An 18,714-nucleotide genomic window follows, 5' to 3' on the forward strand; every position below is an offset into this window, starting at 1 on the left:
TGCCACCCATTCATCGGATATTCTACCGCAAAACAGCAGTATTTGGTATTATTGTGTTCCGGTTTGAAGGGTGAGTGTACCAGTGTAATTTCAGGAACAAGGGACATAACATCTTAGTTCCCATGGTTGGTGGTGCATTGACGATGTAAGCGATGGTTAGGTTAGAAATGCTTACAATGCCAATGTCTATGGGCGCTGGTGATCACTTACCATCAACTGGCCCATATGCTCGTCCACCTACCTACACGATATAATCTTAAAAATAACATCGAAGTTACTAAATACAAGAGGTCGATCTATCCACCAGACTAGATATTAGATTATTAACTTTTTATTAAAAAATAAAACTTACTTACCTAAGTTAACTTATAAACTTAATTTTAGACGGTTTTACGCTACGTGCTCATAATATCATCATGGTTATTTCTTGACTCAATTTATAATTTGAACATAAATGTTAAGCAACAAAAACTCGCAATTTTATTTAAATATAAATATTATTTAAATTATTCTTTTAAAGTATGTCTCGAATCGCTTCAAGAGCTTTCTTTTGATTTTATAAAATAATTGGTTATTTGATTAATATTCAGTATAATTTCTCGTCATAGAGAAGAATTTCAGAAATGAAATAAATGTTATGTTTAGATTATAATCATTCTTACTTTATTGTTAAACAGTTGTCAATAATAACCGTACGCAGTTTTAACTCAATGAGATGCTTGACATAACATTTTTATACCATACGGGACAAATACCATACGAAAAACATTATTTTTTTGTATATCGAAATGTTTGCTTACAAGTAATAAGTAAAATTCCTATTATATTATTCTCTCCAGCTAAGCGCAAAGCTTCTATAGTGTGGGTACGACAAGTGGTCAGAATCGAACCTGCGTCTTTCTCATCGCTAGTCGTCTTTATATCGTTAAGCTATTGTCGCTAAAGTTTCAATATTAGTAATATTAATAATTTCTATATAGAAAGGTGTTAGTATATAGACTAGCAGTATCTGTATTCACGCGCGCTGCGAGTAGACGTTATGAATACATATAGCATGTCGCTAGTATTATCTGCGTGTTCGGTAATGTATTCAAATATGTATCATGCCCCATCCGCACCATGTTGCCGTTGTTATTTTATTTCATACGCGTGACGCTACGCCAGCTTTATTTTTTCACGATACAAAAGTACCGTATCGTTAACAATAAATTCTAGAAGCTCCATTAAATGCAACAATTTTTGGTACAGTTTATTAAATGTAGTAAACTCGTGTAGTTTTTTAAATAATTGTTTTTGTCGTTGTTTTTTTTATTAATGTCTAAGTCATATAATGATATAGTTACGTAGATGCGCTAGCGCACATACTTTTAGAAAAATAACTTTTGTGTCTTTGTTTCAATGTATATTGATCACCTCTGTGTAAGGAATACAAATGTATCAGAAGCCACGTTCGAGCTTCTTCCAGTCCCGTCTTTTGCATTGACATCTGGATTTAAACTTCATCCATACAATACGAGTTGCATTTGAAACGCCATGTGCCTTGTGACTCGAGTGCAAAATGTTCAACCAACTAAATATTTCGGGATCGGCATGGCTTAATTCGTAATACAATTGGCAATTTTTTTATTGAAATAAAAGTGAAATGCGAGATACCATTTTATATCTTCTTTATGAAAGAGCGTCCAGTTAACATTGTACGAGGAATGAGAGCCCGCGGCAGCTAACTAGCAGGTGCACGTTGGTAAAGAAAAATGAAATAACGCAAAAAGGAGAAGTCGCAATGGGGGAAGGAGGGGGGGCAAACCGTCGGGTGGTTCTTTCGTGGAAAAGCCAGTTCCTTTAGTAGAAACAGATAACGATCCATTCCCGACGACAGACGTACACGTAATACGTATACCTACTCACTAAGCATTTATCTACATACATACAGAAGTAACAAAGTCGTCCATCAAAGGTATCCTAATATAACATATTTTCATATCCAGAGGGATGATATTATTTAAACGTAATAGCCAATGTGTTAGGGATTTATGTACAAAGATTGAGTAACGGTTTAATTCTCAGAATACAGTTTCCAATATGAAATATTTTTTCATATAACATTTTATTCAATCACTATGCAATTTTGACATTATCAATAGTTCTTAATTAAAAAAAAACATAATATATAAAAATTTGTTACTTTGATGATTGATTGAATGTTATGATCAAGCGTCGGAAATCATATTGAATAAATATTAAGAAAATCTTTTTGGAAATTGGCGTTTAGGGTGCTGACCCTACTATTTTTTTTATTTAAATTAAAATCGTAGTAAAGTCTTAAAACCGCTTTCGTGTAGTTAAAACCGGAAACGTAGATACGGAACTGATGTTCCATGTTAAATTTCCAACCTGTACCTAATATTCAAAACATATTATTATAATGATAATAAACAATAAAAGATAATTAACAAATAAACAAAAACATGACAAAAACATTAAAAACCTAAATAATCACATAACATATAAAAACTTTTTTAATAAATATATCCAACATTGCAATTAAACAATAAATCAATCGAAATCAATTGATTGCCTTGTAAAGCAGCAGTGAACCAATAAAAAATAATTAGGTTAAAAAACTAACAAAGTAACGAGTCGTTTGAGCGTCAATTTAAGTGGCTCTCTGTCAACAAACTTACCCTCCTAGTAATTATGAGGCAGCGGTAGCAACGCCGCAGTCAATATTTGTATCTGAGTCGTAATGATTGTGCACCGAGGGCGGCGCCCAGGTATGTGTAGTCGGATTGAGGGTGCGTGACATAGTGCTGTACAATCAATTACTATAGAAAAACATGATTGAAAAATTATTGCATTTCATTGTAAACCTTTGAGAATAAATTATGTATACATACTTTATTTTTTGATATAATTTATATTTACCGTAACCGTAACAGCCTGTGAATGTCCCACTGCTGGGCTAAAGGCCTCCTCTCCTCTTTTTGAGAAGAAGGTTTGGAGCTTATTCCACCACGCTGCTCCAATGCGGGTAGGTAGAATTCACATGTGGCAGAACTTCAGTGAAATTAGACACATGCAGGTTTCCTCACGATGTTTTCCTTCACCGTAAAGCACGAGATGAATTATAATCACAAATTAAGCACATGAAAATTCAGTGGTGCTTGCCCGGGTTTGAACCCACGATCATCGGTTAAGATTCACGCGTTCTTACCACAGGGCCATCTCGGCTTTAATTAATATTTAATTACTGCTTATAATTAATATTGATTAAGCAAAAAATAAATATAATTAAACGTAAATAAACTAATATTGTAATTTAATTGTTTGGTTTTTGGAGGTTCGTTACGTAGCTTGTAGAGAAATAGGGCAGATTGCTTTGACGCGACATTACTCTTAAAGTATCCTACGAACGAACGATTGTATAAAACCCTATCCACGCTCGTCGCGCTCGTGACTTGCATCCATTGTACAATCATGCAATTTGTACGTCTATGTAGTGTATAACTGTGTTCAGATTTTTTAATTCGATCTTATCAGTTTATTTACCCTTTTCGAAGTAAAAAATTCTTTGAAGTAGGTGAAGTAAATGTCCCACTATTGAGCTAAAGCTTCAGCACGAAGGATAATATTTTTTAATTATATTATTATTACGAGTATGTAGCTCGTTGAATAAAAAACTGTGGTTAAAATGACACATGTTTTCAGAGGTATGGTATATGTATATACATGTTAAGACAAAATTGTCTTTTAATATTGAAAATTAATACATTATAAATTAGTCTATAATTTATTTTTATGTTTGCGTACAAACGGCATCTTTTTTAAATTTTCATTTGTCACTCTGGTCTAATAGGGTACTGAGTCCAACAGATACAGATTTCTTGACGATGTTTTTCGCCCATGGGGTGAATTATAAACACCAATTAAGCATACAAGCTCTTGAAAGGCTAGAAGAGTAAAAATATTTAAGTCGATTCTGAGTATAATAAACGTCCTAGAATAAGCGTTCCATTTTTGAGTAAAGAAGTTTTAAAGAAAAAAGATTTCAATTCTAATTATTGAATTTTAAGCACTTTAATTTTTAGAGGTATTTTTTCAACTACATCTATTAGTATTTGTGGGTTACTAAACTGAATTTTAAGTACTATGCACATATTTTCTTGCTTGATTGAGCTTAAGATAGCAATAGAGGAAGTATCAACATGTTATGAGGATAGATGTTTAAATATAAAGAAGTAAGTAATTATCGCTCAAACTTTTGTTGAGCGCTCAGCGTGGTGCACGGCTAATAGGCGACATTACTATTCCAAGTCGGTAGGTTAGTGGTAACCCGCCTTGTGAATATGCAAAGTGGCCTACGTTAAATATTGAACTACCGTGTGCTATCAAAATGTGAGCTTAAAATTTGCCCACTTTCTTTTTGACTGAATTAAATCGCATACTTTAGCATTCGTGAAACATATTATCTGTTTTATGTATTATATTCAGTTCCTATGACTTGAGATATTACAACAAGAGCAAGTCTGTCGAAACATTATATAAAAAAATCCTCTTATTAAAGGCGATATAGTATACAATTATTAATAGAATACACTTATATTTTGCTTTAAAATTACGGATAAAGTTTTCATTAAATTATATCACAGTCATTATTATATGTTTAAAATTTAAAAGTCTAATTTCATTTCAAATACTTTCAATGTTATATCATATACATACATCGAAGTACATTATAAAGCTTCTATTATATATTTGACATAATTCAAAATTGAAACAGATTGAATATTATTCGATAAACTAATGAAAGCGCTCCGGCATGTCACAGCAAAAATTGTAAGGCGGGGCGTCCCTTGCCATGCGGCATTGTGCCCGAAATGACACGTGAAAGGCGTCGAGAGCGCCGCGTTACTGCCTTCACAAAAGGCTTACAGATGCGCGCACCAGAAGATTTTAATGAGGCAACGACTCTGTGTGATTTTATCGCGTGTGCCTTAATGAGAAATAACCAAGCGCATCCTCTTTGACTGCACTTGTACGCAGTTGCTATCAAAAGTGGTACAACATCTCCGTTTCACACACACGGAACGCGCAAACTACACCCGTAATATCATCGCACGTAGGTACATTATTAACCCCTTATATTTTTACGTATCATAAATTTCACGTTTCTATATCGCACTGAATAACGCGACACAAAACATTGTGTGCAATGTACAACGTAATTGTAGCGCGCTGGTATGTTTATGGCCGTGAGCTAGTTTGGGTATAGTGTTTTGATCCAGCAGAGTCTTTCTCTGTGTTATTGTTCCATTATTAGCGTTTATTCAAAGCGGTTTCAGTTGTAGAATCATTCCGGTTTTATAAAAGCAATAAAACAAATTATGAGGGTCTTGAAAGTTAGGGGATCCGGATATACTGGCCAATTCGCATCAATGCAAATCACGTTGTCGACTCGTCAACCCAATTACTAAGAAGTGAATTTAAATAAAGATAAGTATCGCCCTCGAGGAGACAATGCTAATAGGAGGTGGAGGCGTGATAATAGGCCCTGACTGGGGTTCTGCGGCGCACCGCGGTAGGTGCTTTAATTAGATCTCTCGACTTACGCCTTACGCCCGGGAGCCTCAAAACACTTGTTCAATTAGTGATCAGGCTTAAGAAACTGTATTATGCTAAACATTACAGCATTCAAATATTTGACTTAACAATAAAAACTGCTATATTTAAATGATTTTAGAGTTGATTGTGTGAGAAAATAAATCTATGGGTTGAACTTTGTGCTTACTTTAAAGCAATATATTTTTGTTTAATGAATATGAACTATAATGTAAGAAGTACTCGTATCATAGGTTTAAATTGAAAATAAAAAATACGATATGTTTAAAATTTGCTCGGTTGAGTGTTATATTTGCATTATTTTGAATAAATAGACTATGCTAAATCACATCCTTGTTTAATTGTGTACTTTTCCCAGTAATAAAATATAATGCTGAATGATCAAAAATAAATGTTGTATTAATGGAAAAATGTTAAATACTCAGATATTATAATTAAGTTTAAATAAAAATAAACCAAATAAACATTGCAATTCAACCTTTGTCGTAATTTATTTGAGATAATTTATATATTGAAGCTTTTCAATAATTGCATAAAATATAAATTGGAGAGGATTCATTATAGAAAAAAGGTACAAGTTGGTTAAAATTTATAACGCTCATTCGACATGGTTCACGCACAGCATTGTTTGCATAGCGTTAACGAAAAAGAAGAATGTTTATTGATTTCATGATTTTTTTAATTGAATTAGATTTACACGGAATATTCAATACACGATACATTTTAGACGTGATTATATAGATAGATAGTACGATACAAACTATAACATTCTTTAAAAACTAGTTTTGTTCTTTTACTTTAAAAATCAATACGGCTCAGAGGGTGGAACAGGTGGACCTTAGCTATAGATCACAAGATCAATATCAGACAAACACCACTTAGTTTGAATGTGCTTAATTTGTGTTTATAGTTCATCTCTTGCTTAGCGGTGAAGGTAAATATTATATTTATAATAGTGAAACCTACATGTCACAATAATAATTATGCCTTTGCTTAGCAGTAAGACGTCTATAGGCAGTGACTATTTTGTATATATTGGTGTGTCGTAACAAAAAAGCAGAGAATTAACATTCATAACATTCGACTAAGATTATTATGTAGAGTTATTAAGCTAAGACCGACTCGTATGCTGTGACGACAAACGACTTGAAGCTCTCTCATGCCGTTACGCTCCCTTTCTTTTACCGCCCTCTACTCCCTTGTATGTGTTTGTCACGTATACTGTATACTTCGTTGCTATACATAATTATATTAAAAAGAAAAGTATGGTTCTTTTATTTACGAAATTATGTTTTTATTTATTTTACTCCATATTTATTTATTGGTTGTCTTGAATATTTTTTTACAATAACCGTCAATTTCATATCTGCAGCGCCATAACGGCCATATATATATTTTTAAATATAATCCGTTGTATTATAGTATATTTTTTTATAAAGTAATAAATAACTGTAAGTATTTCTCCTTGATTTCAATTCCTATTAGGAAGCAACGGAGATCGAATGGGCGTTTCTTAAAAGAATCTGACAGAAGGGTGATAGGGGCGTCAATGGCTGTCAACATCTGCTTCCGTACTTCCGTCTAACTGACCATGACATTACCCTGCATCTATAAAAATACGATATTTCTTTACAAGTTCTTCGCATTTATTGCTTGCGCTCGGAAGAGAAACACGATGAAAGATAAAAATTATTGTAACATATTGCAGTGTTTGAATGTTTTTATTTGATTTTGAAGTGTTGTTACTGCATTCTATTTCAAGAAAGAATGGGACTATAGATAAATAGCTGAGGCATCAAAAAACCTACTAAATAAAATATTACTATTTAATTATACTTAATTTAAGTATCACTTTGCAACTCGTAAACGTAATCTTCAGCAAAGTTGCATGCGTCGGATGATATGCTGCCTCGTGGTTCCACTAACACGCTTGGAGCAGCATAGTGGAATAAGCTCCAAACCTTCTCTTCAAGAGAAGGCTCTTGACTTGGTCTTTTTGAATGATAACTTACAAGAAAAACTTTTGTAACTCCTTGTAAGATTTCATTGTGGTGTATTTTAATAAAAGAGATGTAATAGACGTACTATTAGTGGTTAAATGCACACCGGCTTATTATAAGAAAACATAGTTTTGCCTCCTCGGTCCATCCAGTAAAGGATAATAATATGTTACTTTATTTCTATTTTCTGTATTCACTCAGAGTTTATGTATCTCGAATAGTCACGTCTCGTCCTCGCGAAGGGTAAGGCATACAAATAAGTGAAAGTCCGAAGCCAACCAAACAGGGCGCGCCTTGTTCTTTATCTGCGGATCTCTTAAAAGAATTTGATCGCATATGAGAATATTACAAGCAACATCTGTGACAAGGGACGAATAAACTTAACCGCTTATTTTATTTTGAAAGAAGTGATTTAGAGCACTTGGAAATTTAAGCGAATCACCCACATTTAATCAAAAACGTCTGAAACAGAAACTTGAAAAAAAAATGTATAAGTATGTAATACTTTTCATACATAATTGTTATCTTCCATTCGTCATTATTTCTTTAGAATTTTTTCAACTTCTATGTAATCAAATTACACTTTAGATTTAAACAGTGAATATATATAGCCTGGTCCATAAACTGAAAGAGATGCTGCAAATAATCTGGTATAGCGAATATTACATTATGTATGTTGCATTTGGACTTTTTCCAATAGTCGTTTTATTAAATGAGAACCGGAGTGAAGTGTGTTGTTTAATAAAATCCGTGATCCTAATTGATTAGGTACGTAGATTATGTGTATTGATTTGCAAATGGATGGAGTTGGAAAAAAACATTTTTTAAGTAATGACTATTTTAATACTTCGATACGACATTTAGCACATAGATTTATTTCATAGCACTGGATTTATGTATGGGATTACGGTTTGTTTTTAGTTGATTATTTATTTTATATTTACCAATGTAAATCTATGTATTATAACTCGTAGAAGTCACATTTTTATTAATATGGAACGCCAATAATTAATTATCGCTTGATTGTTCAAACAAAACCGCCGGACCCCAGCCTAACGCATGCTCCAGAACCCTCATCGCATGTAAAAAGATACGTTATTTGTCATCGGCGTGTCATAGAAATTATAACGAGGTGGTGTATCCACAATCAATTTGTCGGCTAGGAGGCTGTCAATTTGCGGCTGGTTTGTCCCGTAGTCTCTTGATGATTTCCGAGTGACCGCCTTTGATTTGCATAAGGGTCCAGCTTTAATATGAAATTACGTCCGCGTTCAGAGTTTCACGTTACAAACCCATTCATTGCTATAAGCTTAGAAATTTTTAGGTTTAGCAGCTATTTAATTGCTGTCTAAAAGTAACTTCTAACTTTCATCTTAAAGAGAAATCGTATCTTTAGATACGATTCTGCACTAACAATTTTACATCGTCTTTATTACTTATACTATATTCGTTTTTATAATTTAAATTGTAATATCGTTATTACAATAACGATAGATACGTGCTTGAAGTGAGCAAGCAGTCGACTGTCAAGCGTCGTCTTGGCCTCGGTGACAAAGGGATTACTTCCCTCGCGCCGCTGTCTGCGGTTTCTTAATTAAGCCCTAAATACCCTTGCAGGGGCCACCGACGTGCGGTGTGTAAGATTATTGCCAACGTTACCCTGGTTAATGTTAATGTACGCTATTATTGAAACAAACAGAATTTCTTGTCTCGCCGCGCTCATTACCTACAAGAGTACATCTTAAGATTATTAAGAGGGTACGTTCCACATCTTCATTTCACGTTGTAAGCTGATTGCTTGTGCGATATCTTGTGAATTAAATTTACTTATATGGCTTTTATTTAAAAATATCGTTTTAACATAAAATCAAAATAATAACATATGAATAAGTCTAATTAAATTCAATGCAAAATTTTATTCTTAAAATATATGAAGCATTTATTTTAATATAGAAGAAATAAAAAAAGTCTAAAACACTGGCACGTTTTATAAATCGAATACAAGATTAATTTAATTTCATAACTGCCTACTTATTACCGTTAATATGAAATCAATACATTCGTTCCATGATGGAAGCGTATATGCTTAATAGGGTGCGTTATGGTTGGCAATGCGCGATTTACATCAGTTGAGTCAGGGCAACGGGGTAGAAAATGGAGCATCGTGCTTAGCTAATACGATCAGGTGAGCAAACACGCTACACAGCTTTCATCTTCAGTCACGTATCTTTGTGCTACGCTTGCACTCTGATGAATTCTAATAATTTCCAAATTATTCAATGCCTCATCCCTTTTATATATTTCAATAAATTTAAAAACTTAAGTAACAACTAATAGTAACACTAAAGGCAATGATCTGATTTAATTTTTGAGTTTCAAATATTTACACTTAAAAATTACAATATCTTATGTTAAGTGTTACATAATAGCAATATATAGAAAGTTAATGCAATCTAATAAATACGAAGAAGTTATCAGATCTCTAAGACGTTTGACGTTGAGTCAAACTGACGCAGAACCGATCTTGACGAGTACTTTCGTTCGGGTTCAATAACATTTCGATAACGTGATACTTACTGATTTCTGAAGGTTTCATCCTTGAGACGTATATGTATCATAATATTAATTTTACGCGTTGATTCAAATTGATTATTAATCTTATAATTAATATAAAATATGTATTATATATAACGGTTCGTGTATAATTCGTATAGATATATATACTATGTAGCACACATATACTTATAAGCAGGAGGGAATAAAAGTGGCGATGTTAGTTTGAACGAGACCGTGATACGTAAACAAGCGGGAACTATCGCAACTGAGCAAGTTTATTCTTCAAACACTGCGGTGAGCTTGTGTGCGGAATTCGTGCCGGGCCAAGTCTACGTCGACAACTCGACATGACTCCCTTTCTATCCATCCGCTCTAAGAATGACAAATGTTTATCCAGTCAACCATCGGACAGCTCACCCAAACAATTTGTTAGTACATATTTTATATTATGTCGCTAATATCGATCTACCATCTACTCATTACTGCAGACGTTTACGTGCGAATTTGTAAAAATAACAAAGAGAGCCAATTTGGCAAGTCGAAGACAAACGCGTTTAAAATGGGTAGAGTAGAACAGTGGCCATCTATCTCGCAGCTTGATAAACGACGACATTATTTCTTATCGCCCACTCAATTTGTTTAAAAGCGTTCTGCTTTGATAATTTGAAAATTACAAATCGTATATTTTGACACAAAAATGTTATAACTTCGATGTCTCAACAGTTCGATAAGCTTTAGGGGAGGACAGATGGAGTCATTAATCATATTATAATGATTATTTGCTCTTTAAAACTGGTATTTTAAATTAACATAATTATGATTTTGAAATGTATCTTTGGCAGTTGTGGAGGAGCCGGAGTTCACTGATGTCATCCAGAATATGACTGTACCTGCAGGACGTAGTGTGCGTCTTGCGTGTTCTGTTAAAAACCTCGGCTCTTACAAGGTAAGGTTTGCTACATTATTTTGATAAAATTACATAATAATTTGCATAGAAGTGTGACTGGGCTCCGAATCGCCTTATTTACCTGCAGATATATTTCGGACGCTACTCAAATTATCACTTATAAAAAGAATAAGACTAAAAACTAATAACATAATTTAGGCTGTCAATATAAACCAAAGTCATGTATCGTAATATATTAAGAATTAAAATTAAATTAAATAATAACTCATTGTATTTATTTTAGTACACAAAATCATAACAAGTGAAGAAACCACTTAAGTAGAAAGTAGACACTACAAGCAGCCAGGAAGGCGACAATACGCGTGGAGCTGCAAAAGGAAACATAAAATATAGAGCATTTTATCATTTGATTTAGAACGTACCGTCGTAATAAAGTGTCTATATAACGCAAGGGAAATATGATTTACAGCTTGTACGCTGATTTCGCACCTCGCTCTTTTCAAAATGATCATTAAAATCACCATTTTTATCAAACATATTAGAATTATTTATAAATAGCATTTCGTAGACTATTCTTATTAAGCTGTTGATTTTAACTTTTGAATTTGAAATATTAGGGGGAGAAGGTTGGGTATTCGGTAAAAAAATATCCATTCAAACTTGCTTCATAGCAAATTTTATCAAAATCGGTTCAGTGGCTTAGCCTTGAAAGCGTAACAGACAGGCAGAGTTACTCTCGCATTTATAATATTAGTGTAGATGTGCTTAAAATATGATGAGTTGTTATGTGTGATTATTTCTTTAATATATTTCAGACACTATCGCTGTAACTAATTCTAACACTATATAAACTAAGCAGGTTTAATTTTTAATTTAGCTTTACTAGACTTGAACGTTTATAGGAGAAACAGATAAAGTTATCATATTTAATAATTGCAAGGGAAACAAAACATAAACATGTCATTGAAGGCCCGGCAGGAATATGTTTATGAAACATTCTCAAACTAGAAAAAAAAGCTTAATCTTCTATTGTTATGCTATTATGTGTAAATTTTAAATTCCTCGACGGTATAATGGCTACTAAGTTTCGATAAAAAGTTGTTTCTATTTTTTGTCAAAAAAATTTGATAGCAGTCGGGTGTTCTGAATATATCAGTAATACACTTCCGTACCTCGAAAAGAACGTAATGTCAGTTGCTGTCGTTTAGTCCTCTGAATAATAAGATTGAAAGAATTATATAAACAATACAATTATATAACTCTAAATTATCATTCACGAATATCGTTAAATAAAACGTGAGAAATGAGATTCTTCTCCTTTTTTTAAGAATGTTAAAAACCAGATATATTACAATAATTTCTAAACGAAAAATTACAAAATATTTATATGTCCTCTTTCATTAAAGACAATATTTGTCCGATTCAAAATCCAACTCACTACCATTAGCATTACTAAAAGAATAAATGAATATCAAATCGTCTATACATAGTGTATACACCACAACATTTATTTAAATTTATACATAAACAAAAACGGAATTATACGTAGTTGTAGTAAAATTTAAGAGAAAACATAAAAAATATAGAGGAATTAACCTTTGAGGTGATTATTGTTTTAGTCGATAGCAGATGAATGATTAGCAAAGCAGAATTAACTACCGGGTCGATTCCTTAGGGACATCGTCCATTTAAACGCTACGGCTCATCTCCAACAATTTCTGCCTTGTAAAAAACCGTACCGTAACAGCCTGTGAATGTCGCACTGCTGTTCTAAAGGCCTCCTTTCCCTTTTTTTGAGGAGAAGGTTTGGAGCTTATTTCACCTCGCTGCTCCAGTGCGGGTTGGTGGAAAACACGTGTGGCAGAATTTTAGTGAAATTAGACACATGCAGGTTTCCTCACGATGTTTTCCTTCACCGTAAAGCACGAGATGAATTATAATCACAAATTAAGCACATAAAAATTCAGTGGTGCTTGCCCGGGTTTGAACCCACGATCATCGGTTAAGATTCACGCGTTCTTACCACTGGGCCATCTCAGCTTGTAAAAAACACATTTAGTTAAATTTCTAAATGAAACTAAAAAAATGTTGGTGTAAAATTATATACGTTACAAAAAAAATGCAATAAATATTAATGTTTCACAAGCTATCCTAGATATAATGGTTGTATCCATGTTTTGTACTTTTTTTAATCTTAGTCTACAATAAAGTCATCTAAGTGTACAATAAAGTATAAAATGTAAAAGTAAAGTAAAGTATAACGATATTTAATATTATATTTTTTTGGTTAATAAGACTTAATTTGTTGTTAACGATCGAACTTGCGCTAGTATTTGAAATGATTATGTCTAGTCGCGTTTAAATTAATGCAATAAGATACCGGTTGTTAATAATAAGAAATATTTATTTTACCAAAGTTATGAGTGAATTGAATGTGAGTGTAGAGCTTAAAAGAGTAAATATATAGATAGTATTTTCTTGATAGTCACTATATTTATGTTGCTTATTTTTAAATATTAAATTGAATAACAGATGCTATAAAACTCAACAGTTTCCTCTTAATCAAAAGTTGTATTTTCTTTTCGCTGCATTTACTTACACGATGTCCAAAGTTATCTACGATGTGCGCAATGAAAGCCAAGATAGTGTGCTTTTACTTTTGAAATAAAGGCTTAACGGAGGGAGCCATCACAGTTGCCTTGTATTGACAACAAGAAGCGGATTTTCCCCGAAAGCCTCGCCTGTGCCATTAGTTTTCCGCATCGGTTAAAAAGATTTGCTTCTTCGTCCGTCTTTTTAGAATTATTGAGTCACGCGAAATATTACGATGAAACGACAAATACTCGTATTCCCCTTTACCTTTTATACATCTTACGTTTTTTTTTGTAAAAATATAAATAATGTATGGTATTTAATAACATTTTCACAATATATGCGTATATTTGAAATCGAAATAGAATATCGTATGTAAATTGGAAACTATATTAAATAATATATTTTATTAAGTAAATGTAGACAAATTTATTCTATAATCAAGATAATACAGAACTAACTAAACGCGAATCTCGGGTGCAATAGCATTCAATATTAGATAACATATTCATACGAAAATAACAAGCAACGTTTCCCATTTTAAGAGAATGCTACGAAGTATGTGCACGTAGCCTGTTCATCGGCATGAAATGTCAGATAGTCGGCACTAGCACGTATGTGGGTTTGCAATAACATGCCGCAGCGAGTCGCAGCTATGTTACACTCGTACCACATACGAGCGCCGCCTGTTCAAATTCTGACATATTTCTCGTGCTTTAATATGGGTTCTACCTCACAGCTGTTTGCTACAGCTAAGGGACTACAGTATAATTCGATTTAGTCCGCACTACATTTTAAAATTTATAAAATCGTACTTCTGAACTTACTGTAAATATTAAAGATCGGAACTATTTGTTAAAAAAGACCGGGGCGTTTGTTTTATTCCTTTTGTCAATCTCAATATACAATATTAAATATTATATTATAACCATAGCTTAATTCAAACGTCTCAATTTCATCCAAATAAACCTGCCATTAAATTAATTGTCAATTTTCATTCTGTTATGAAACTTATAATATAATACTTTAATTTAGTTTTCAAATTTAAAATTTTAAAGTATACTTAAATAAAATAAATAAATAATAAGTATTTTCGTGAGATTTTTTGTTACATCGGATAATAAACTGTAAACATATATACATACATATATGTTATAAAACAATGATCTTTAAATGTTTCTTTGCAAAACATGGAGTGTATTTTAAAAATAAATGCCATATTTATTCCATAATTTATTCTAATGCAGGCGTAGTAGGAGCTTTCACAAAGTTAAAATTTTACATAAGCATGTAATAAATATTATCGACCACGGGGTATTAGGGATTGAAAGATTTTATCAGATAAACTACTTGCTACTTACATCGATTCCAAAAATAGCTTATTGGCTGAAGATCGGTGCAAAGTTAGAGGACCCTCGACACAAATCCGCAGTCGAAGAGTCTCTAAGTGGGCTTTTAGTAGAAGTAAGCTAAGCCGTCTTGCGCAAGATGTTCACTTATTTCTCTGTGCGCGATTGCATTACTTAGTGGACCGTCGTTTCGCCACCACTCACTTCTCTTTAGATACATATGTTATTGATAACATTTAATTGAATCTAAGACTGATTTTCGTACAATATCAATACATTAGGTGTCTAACTAAATACTCACATATAATCAAAAGTTATTTAGAAGTTTAAAATTTGCATATTACTTAATATTTACAAACATACAATGATAAGCCGTTAGGATTACAATAGGCTTAAACTGTATAGGATACTTGTTGTTTTGGTATAAAATATATATTGGCGCGCCTTAGTGATAAGATCGACTCATATATCGTGACGGCAAACGGCATAATGCTCTCTCATGCTGTTATGCCCCTTTCTCGAAACTCTACTCCCTTGTGTATATTTGCCACGTATATTACTTCATTGCTATATATAATTAAAATAATAAGAAAAGTATGTTTCTTTTTATTTATTATATATACTTTTAATAACTATCAATGACAGGCACCCCGTGACGGCTACTTTTTTAAAGATCATATAGCAAGATTGAGGTGTCAGTAACGCATAATAAAAGATTAGTATGAAGTCCATTACCCATTAAAAACCTTGAAACGAATAAAGTAAAGATAACAGTGTAAGAGCAAACTCCTTAAACGTTTCATAATTAAATCTGTCGTAATATTATTAAACACGTCTACGAATCATCTCCTCCGGCGATGGGGTCCGTCGTTACGGAGGTTCGGTGCGGCGCGGCAGAATGGCTAAAGTTTGCAACGAGTCCATTATAAATCAAACGACGCCTTCAAGGCATGTCTTGAGGGACGCGAGTCTTCTACCAAACCTCACAACTTCAACTTTACCTATTTAATGCTTCTACAATTAAGATAAAAAGAATGAAGGGTCTAAATTCAAGGTAAAAGATAACGAAATAATAGGCCTCCCTAAGTTTTACACTAAAACTTTGAGACAGGTGATCCCCCTTGAATGAGAATACTTTGCTTAATATGCTTGTTGAGAAAATGAGAACTAAGCGCTGACGTGTTCGTTCAAAGTAACTAAAGGCAGAAGTTATAATTGTCTACGCCGCTTAAGAACCTTAATAATTTCATACGAGGATATACATATATTCGACAGATATATATATACTTATATAGATAGATGTACATACTTATGCAACAATGTGTATTTAAAATAAGAATGTGATATTACAAAAATAAAATCTGAAACTAATTTCAAACTTATTAATTTTTTTTGGAGTAAAGTACAACTTGAGATGGCCAGAACACGAATTTTAGCCGTTAAATCACATTCATTACTTCACGTGCTTAATCTGTGCTTATAATGCAACTTAAGCTGGATGTCGGGTGAAAATGTACCAAACCGGATTGGAAAAGTGTAATGGAATGAGCTCGAAACATTCTAATCAAAAGAGGAGAAGGCATTTGTGCAGCAGTGGGACATTAACAGACCATTATTTTATTTTTAATTCACGTGTTCGTTGAAATTAATTTGTTGTGTATTACTACTATAGAGTTTTATATTATACAATTTCATCCAAATCAGTTTATTCGATTACATTTTTTATAAAATTTTCAAATGGGAATTTAATTCTGCGTGTAACAAATTGCGTTTTATTCAACTGACATTATACAATTTCATCGAAATCAGTTTATCCGATTACAATTTTTTATAAAATTTTCAAATTGGAATTTTAATCTGCGTGTAACAAACTGCGTTTTATTCAACTGACAGGCAACCCCACAAAGTGTCTCCGAGCATGTCTCTAACTCGTTTAGGATCCGCAGGCAAATGAAATTAGTTAGCCGCAACCGCCATTTCAAATATCATATTTGCAGTTTCCATCTTTATTAAATATCCTGCCCATTAAATGCGAGCTCCTAATCATTTTTATACGAGTATTTATTTAAAAAAAGGTAAGATCGAAATTTAAATTTTATACTTTTTCTATCGAATAATCATGGCAGCATTATTTGTTATCTTTACGAATATTATAAATGCAAAAGTGTGTTTATTTATATGTTTGTTTGTACATTACGGTTTTAGGTCATATATATATATTATCATGACATTTTTCAAAGACGTTGTCAGGGCTACAGAGAAGGATATAGGGTACCTATGTCGGTTACCTCACCCCTCACACGTGGACGAAGCCGCGGGCAGAAACTAAAAATAAATAAAACCATTTTCATGTACTCATATCTCGTTGGCCTTGGCTAGCTTATAAGGTTACAATTCCTGACGTTGTTAACAACAGCCCGATGTTTAGATGTTGCAGTGTTTACAATTCAGTGCCCCAGGACGCACGCAAAGCCGTTGTTCCTGTCGGATTGCCGTTCTATTCTATTACACGAGTGACAAAATTGACTGTACCTGTGTTTGAACACACTTTTTTTTTATTTATTAGAATTTATTTATAGAAATTACCGCAAAACAGCAATACTTGATATTGTTGTGTTCCGGTTTGAAGGGTGAGTGAGCCAGTGTAATTACAGGCACAAGGGACATAAAATCTTAGTTCCCAAGGTTGGTGGCGCATTGACATTTCTTACAATGCCAATGTCTAAGGGCGTTTGGTGACCACTTACCATCAGGTGGCCCATATGCTCGTCCACCTTCCTATTCTATAAAAAAAAAAAAAAAGCCGGAAGAGCATATGGGCCACCCGATGGCAAGTGGTCACCAACACCCGTAGACATTGGCATTGCAAGAAATGCCAACCATCGCCTACATCGCCAATGCGCCACCAACCTTGGGAACTAAGATGTTATGTCCCTTGTGCCTGTAATTACACTGGCTTACTCACCCTTCAAACCGGAACACAAAAATATCAAGTACTACTGTTTTACGGTAGAATATCTGATGAGTGGGTGGTACATACCCAGACGAGCTTGCACAAAGCTCTACCACCAGTAAACACAGTACCACAATTCGGCATTATACTGTACATTATATATATATATATATATATAGACCAAAAACGCTAGGGATTTATCCTCATATTCCGACAGGTTTTAATCATCTAAAGAAGTCGAGTTCGAGTCGATCACATCATCTGAAGTGAAGCCGGAACATAACATACAATGTACCGCTGTTAATATACTCTGATACTTTTATATTATAATAATATTTTTACGTTGCATTACAAGCACTCAATCACTTAAAGCACAGCGAATAAATGTTGATTTAACAATCAATGTTTATTTTGCATAAAATTAATTATTATCTACACTATATTGAACAATTATGTAACACTAAAGTAATATTATGTTCATGAGTTACGACTAACAAACATTATCAATTAATATGTATGTACGTAAGTTACGGTAATATGAGTTATTATGTTTTTATTGCTTAAGACGTTGCGTTTATATTAAAATATATTATTAAGAATCCATCGATGGTAGCTTTGTGGTACCATCCACTCTCCAATCAATCAACTGCTAAACATCGGTCAACCAATCCTGGGATAAGGCCTCCTCTCCTTAAGAAGAGAAGGCATAAAAAATCATTAATTAATGGGTAAAATTCACGT

General features: G+C 33.2%; 2 protein-coding genes across 2 annotated transcripts in view; both read left to right on the plus strand.

Annotated features, from left to right (window-relative positions):
* Window positions 1-18,714, plus strand: part of LOC126771913 (glycylpeptide N-tetradecanoyltransferase 2) — a 251,084-nt gene that overhangs the window by 187,771 nt on the left and 44,599 nt on the right. The window lies entirely within an intron of this gene.
* LOC126771930 (lachesin-like) overlaps window positions 1-18,714 on the plus strand; it is a 79,122-nt gene that overhangs the window by 52,862 nt on the left and 7,546 nt on the right. The window contains exon 2 of the mRNA XM_050492108.1: window positions 11,015-11,118. Within this exon, the coding sequence (XP_050348065.1) occupies window positions 11,015-11,118 (104 nt within the window). The remainder of the gene's footprint in view (window positions 1-11,014; window positions 11,119-18,714) is intronic.

Source organism: Nymphalis io, chromosome 1, assembly GCF_905147045.1.
Source record: "Nymphalis io chromosome 1, ilAglIoxx1.1, whole genome shotgun sequence".
NCBI lineage: Eukaryota > Metazoa > Arthropoda > Insecta > Lepidoptera > Nymphalidae > Nymphalis > Nymphalis io.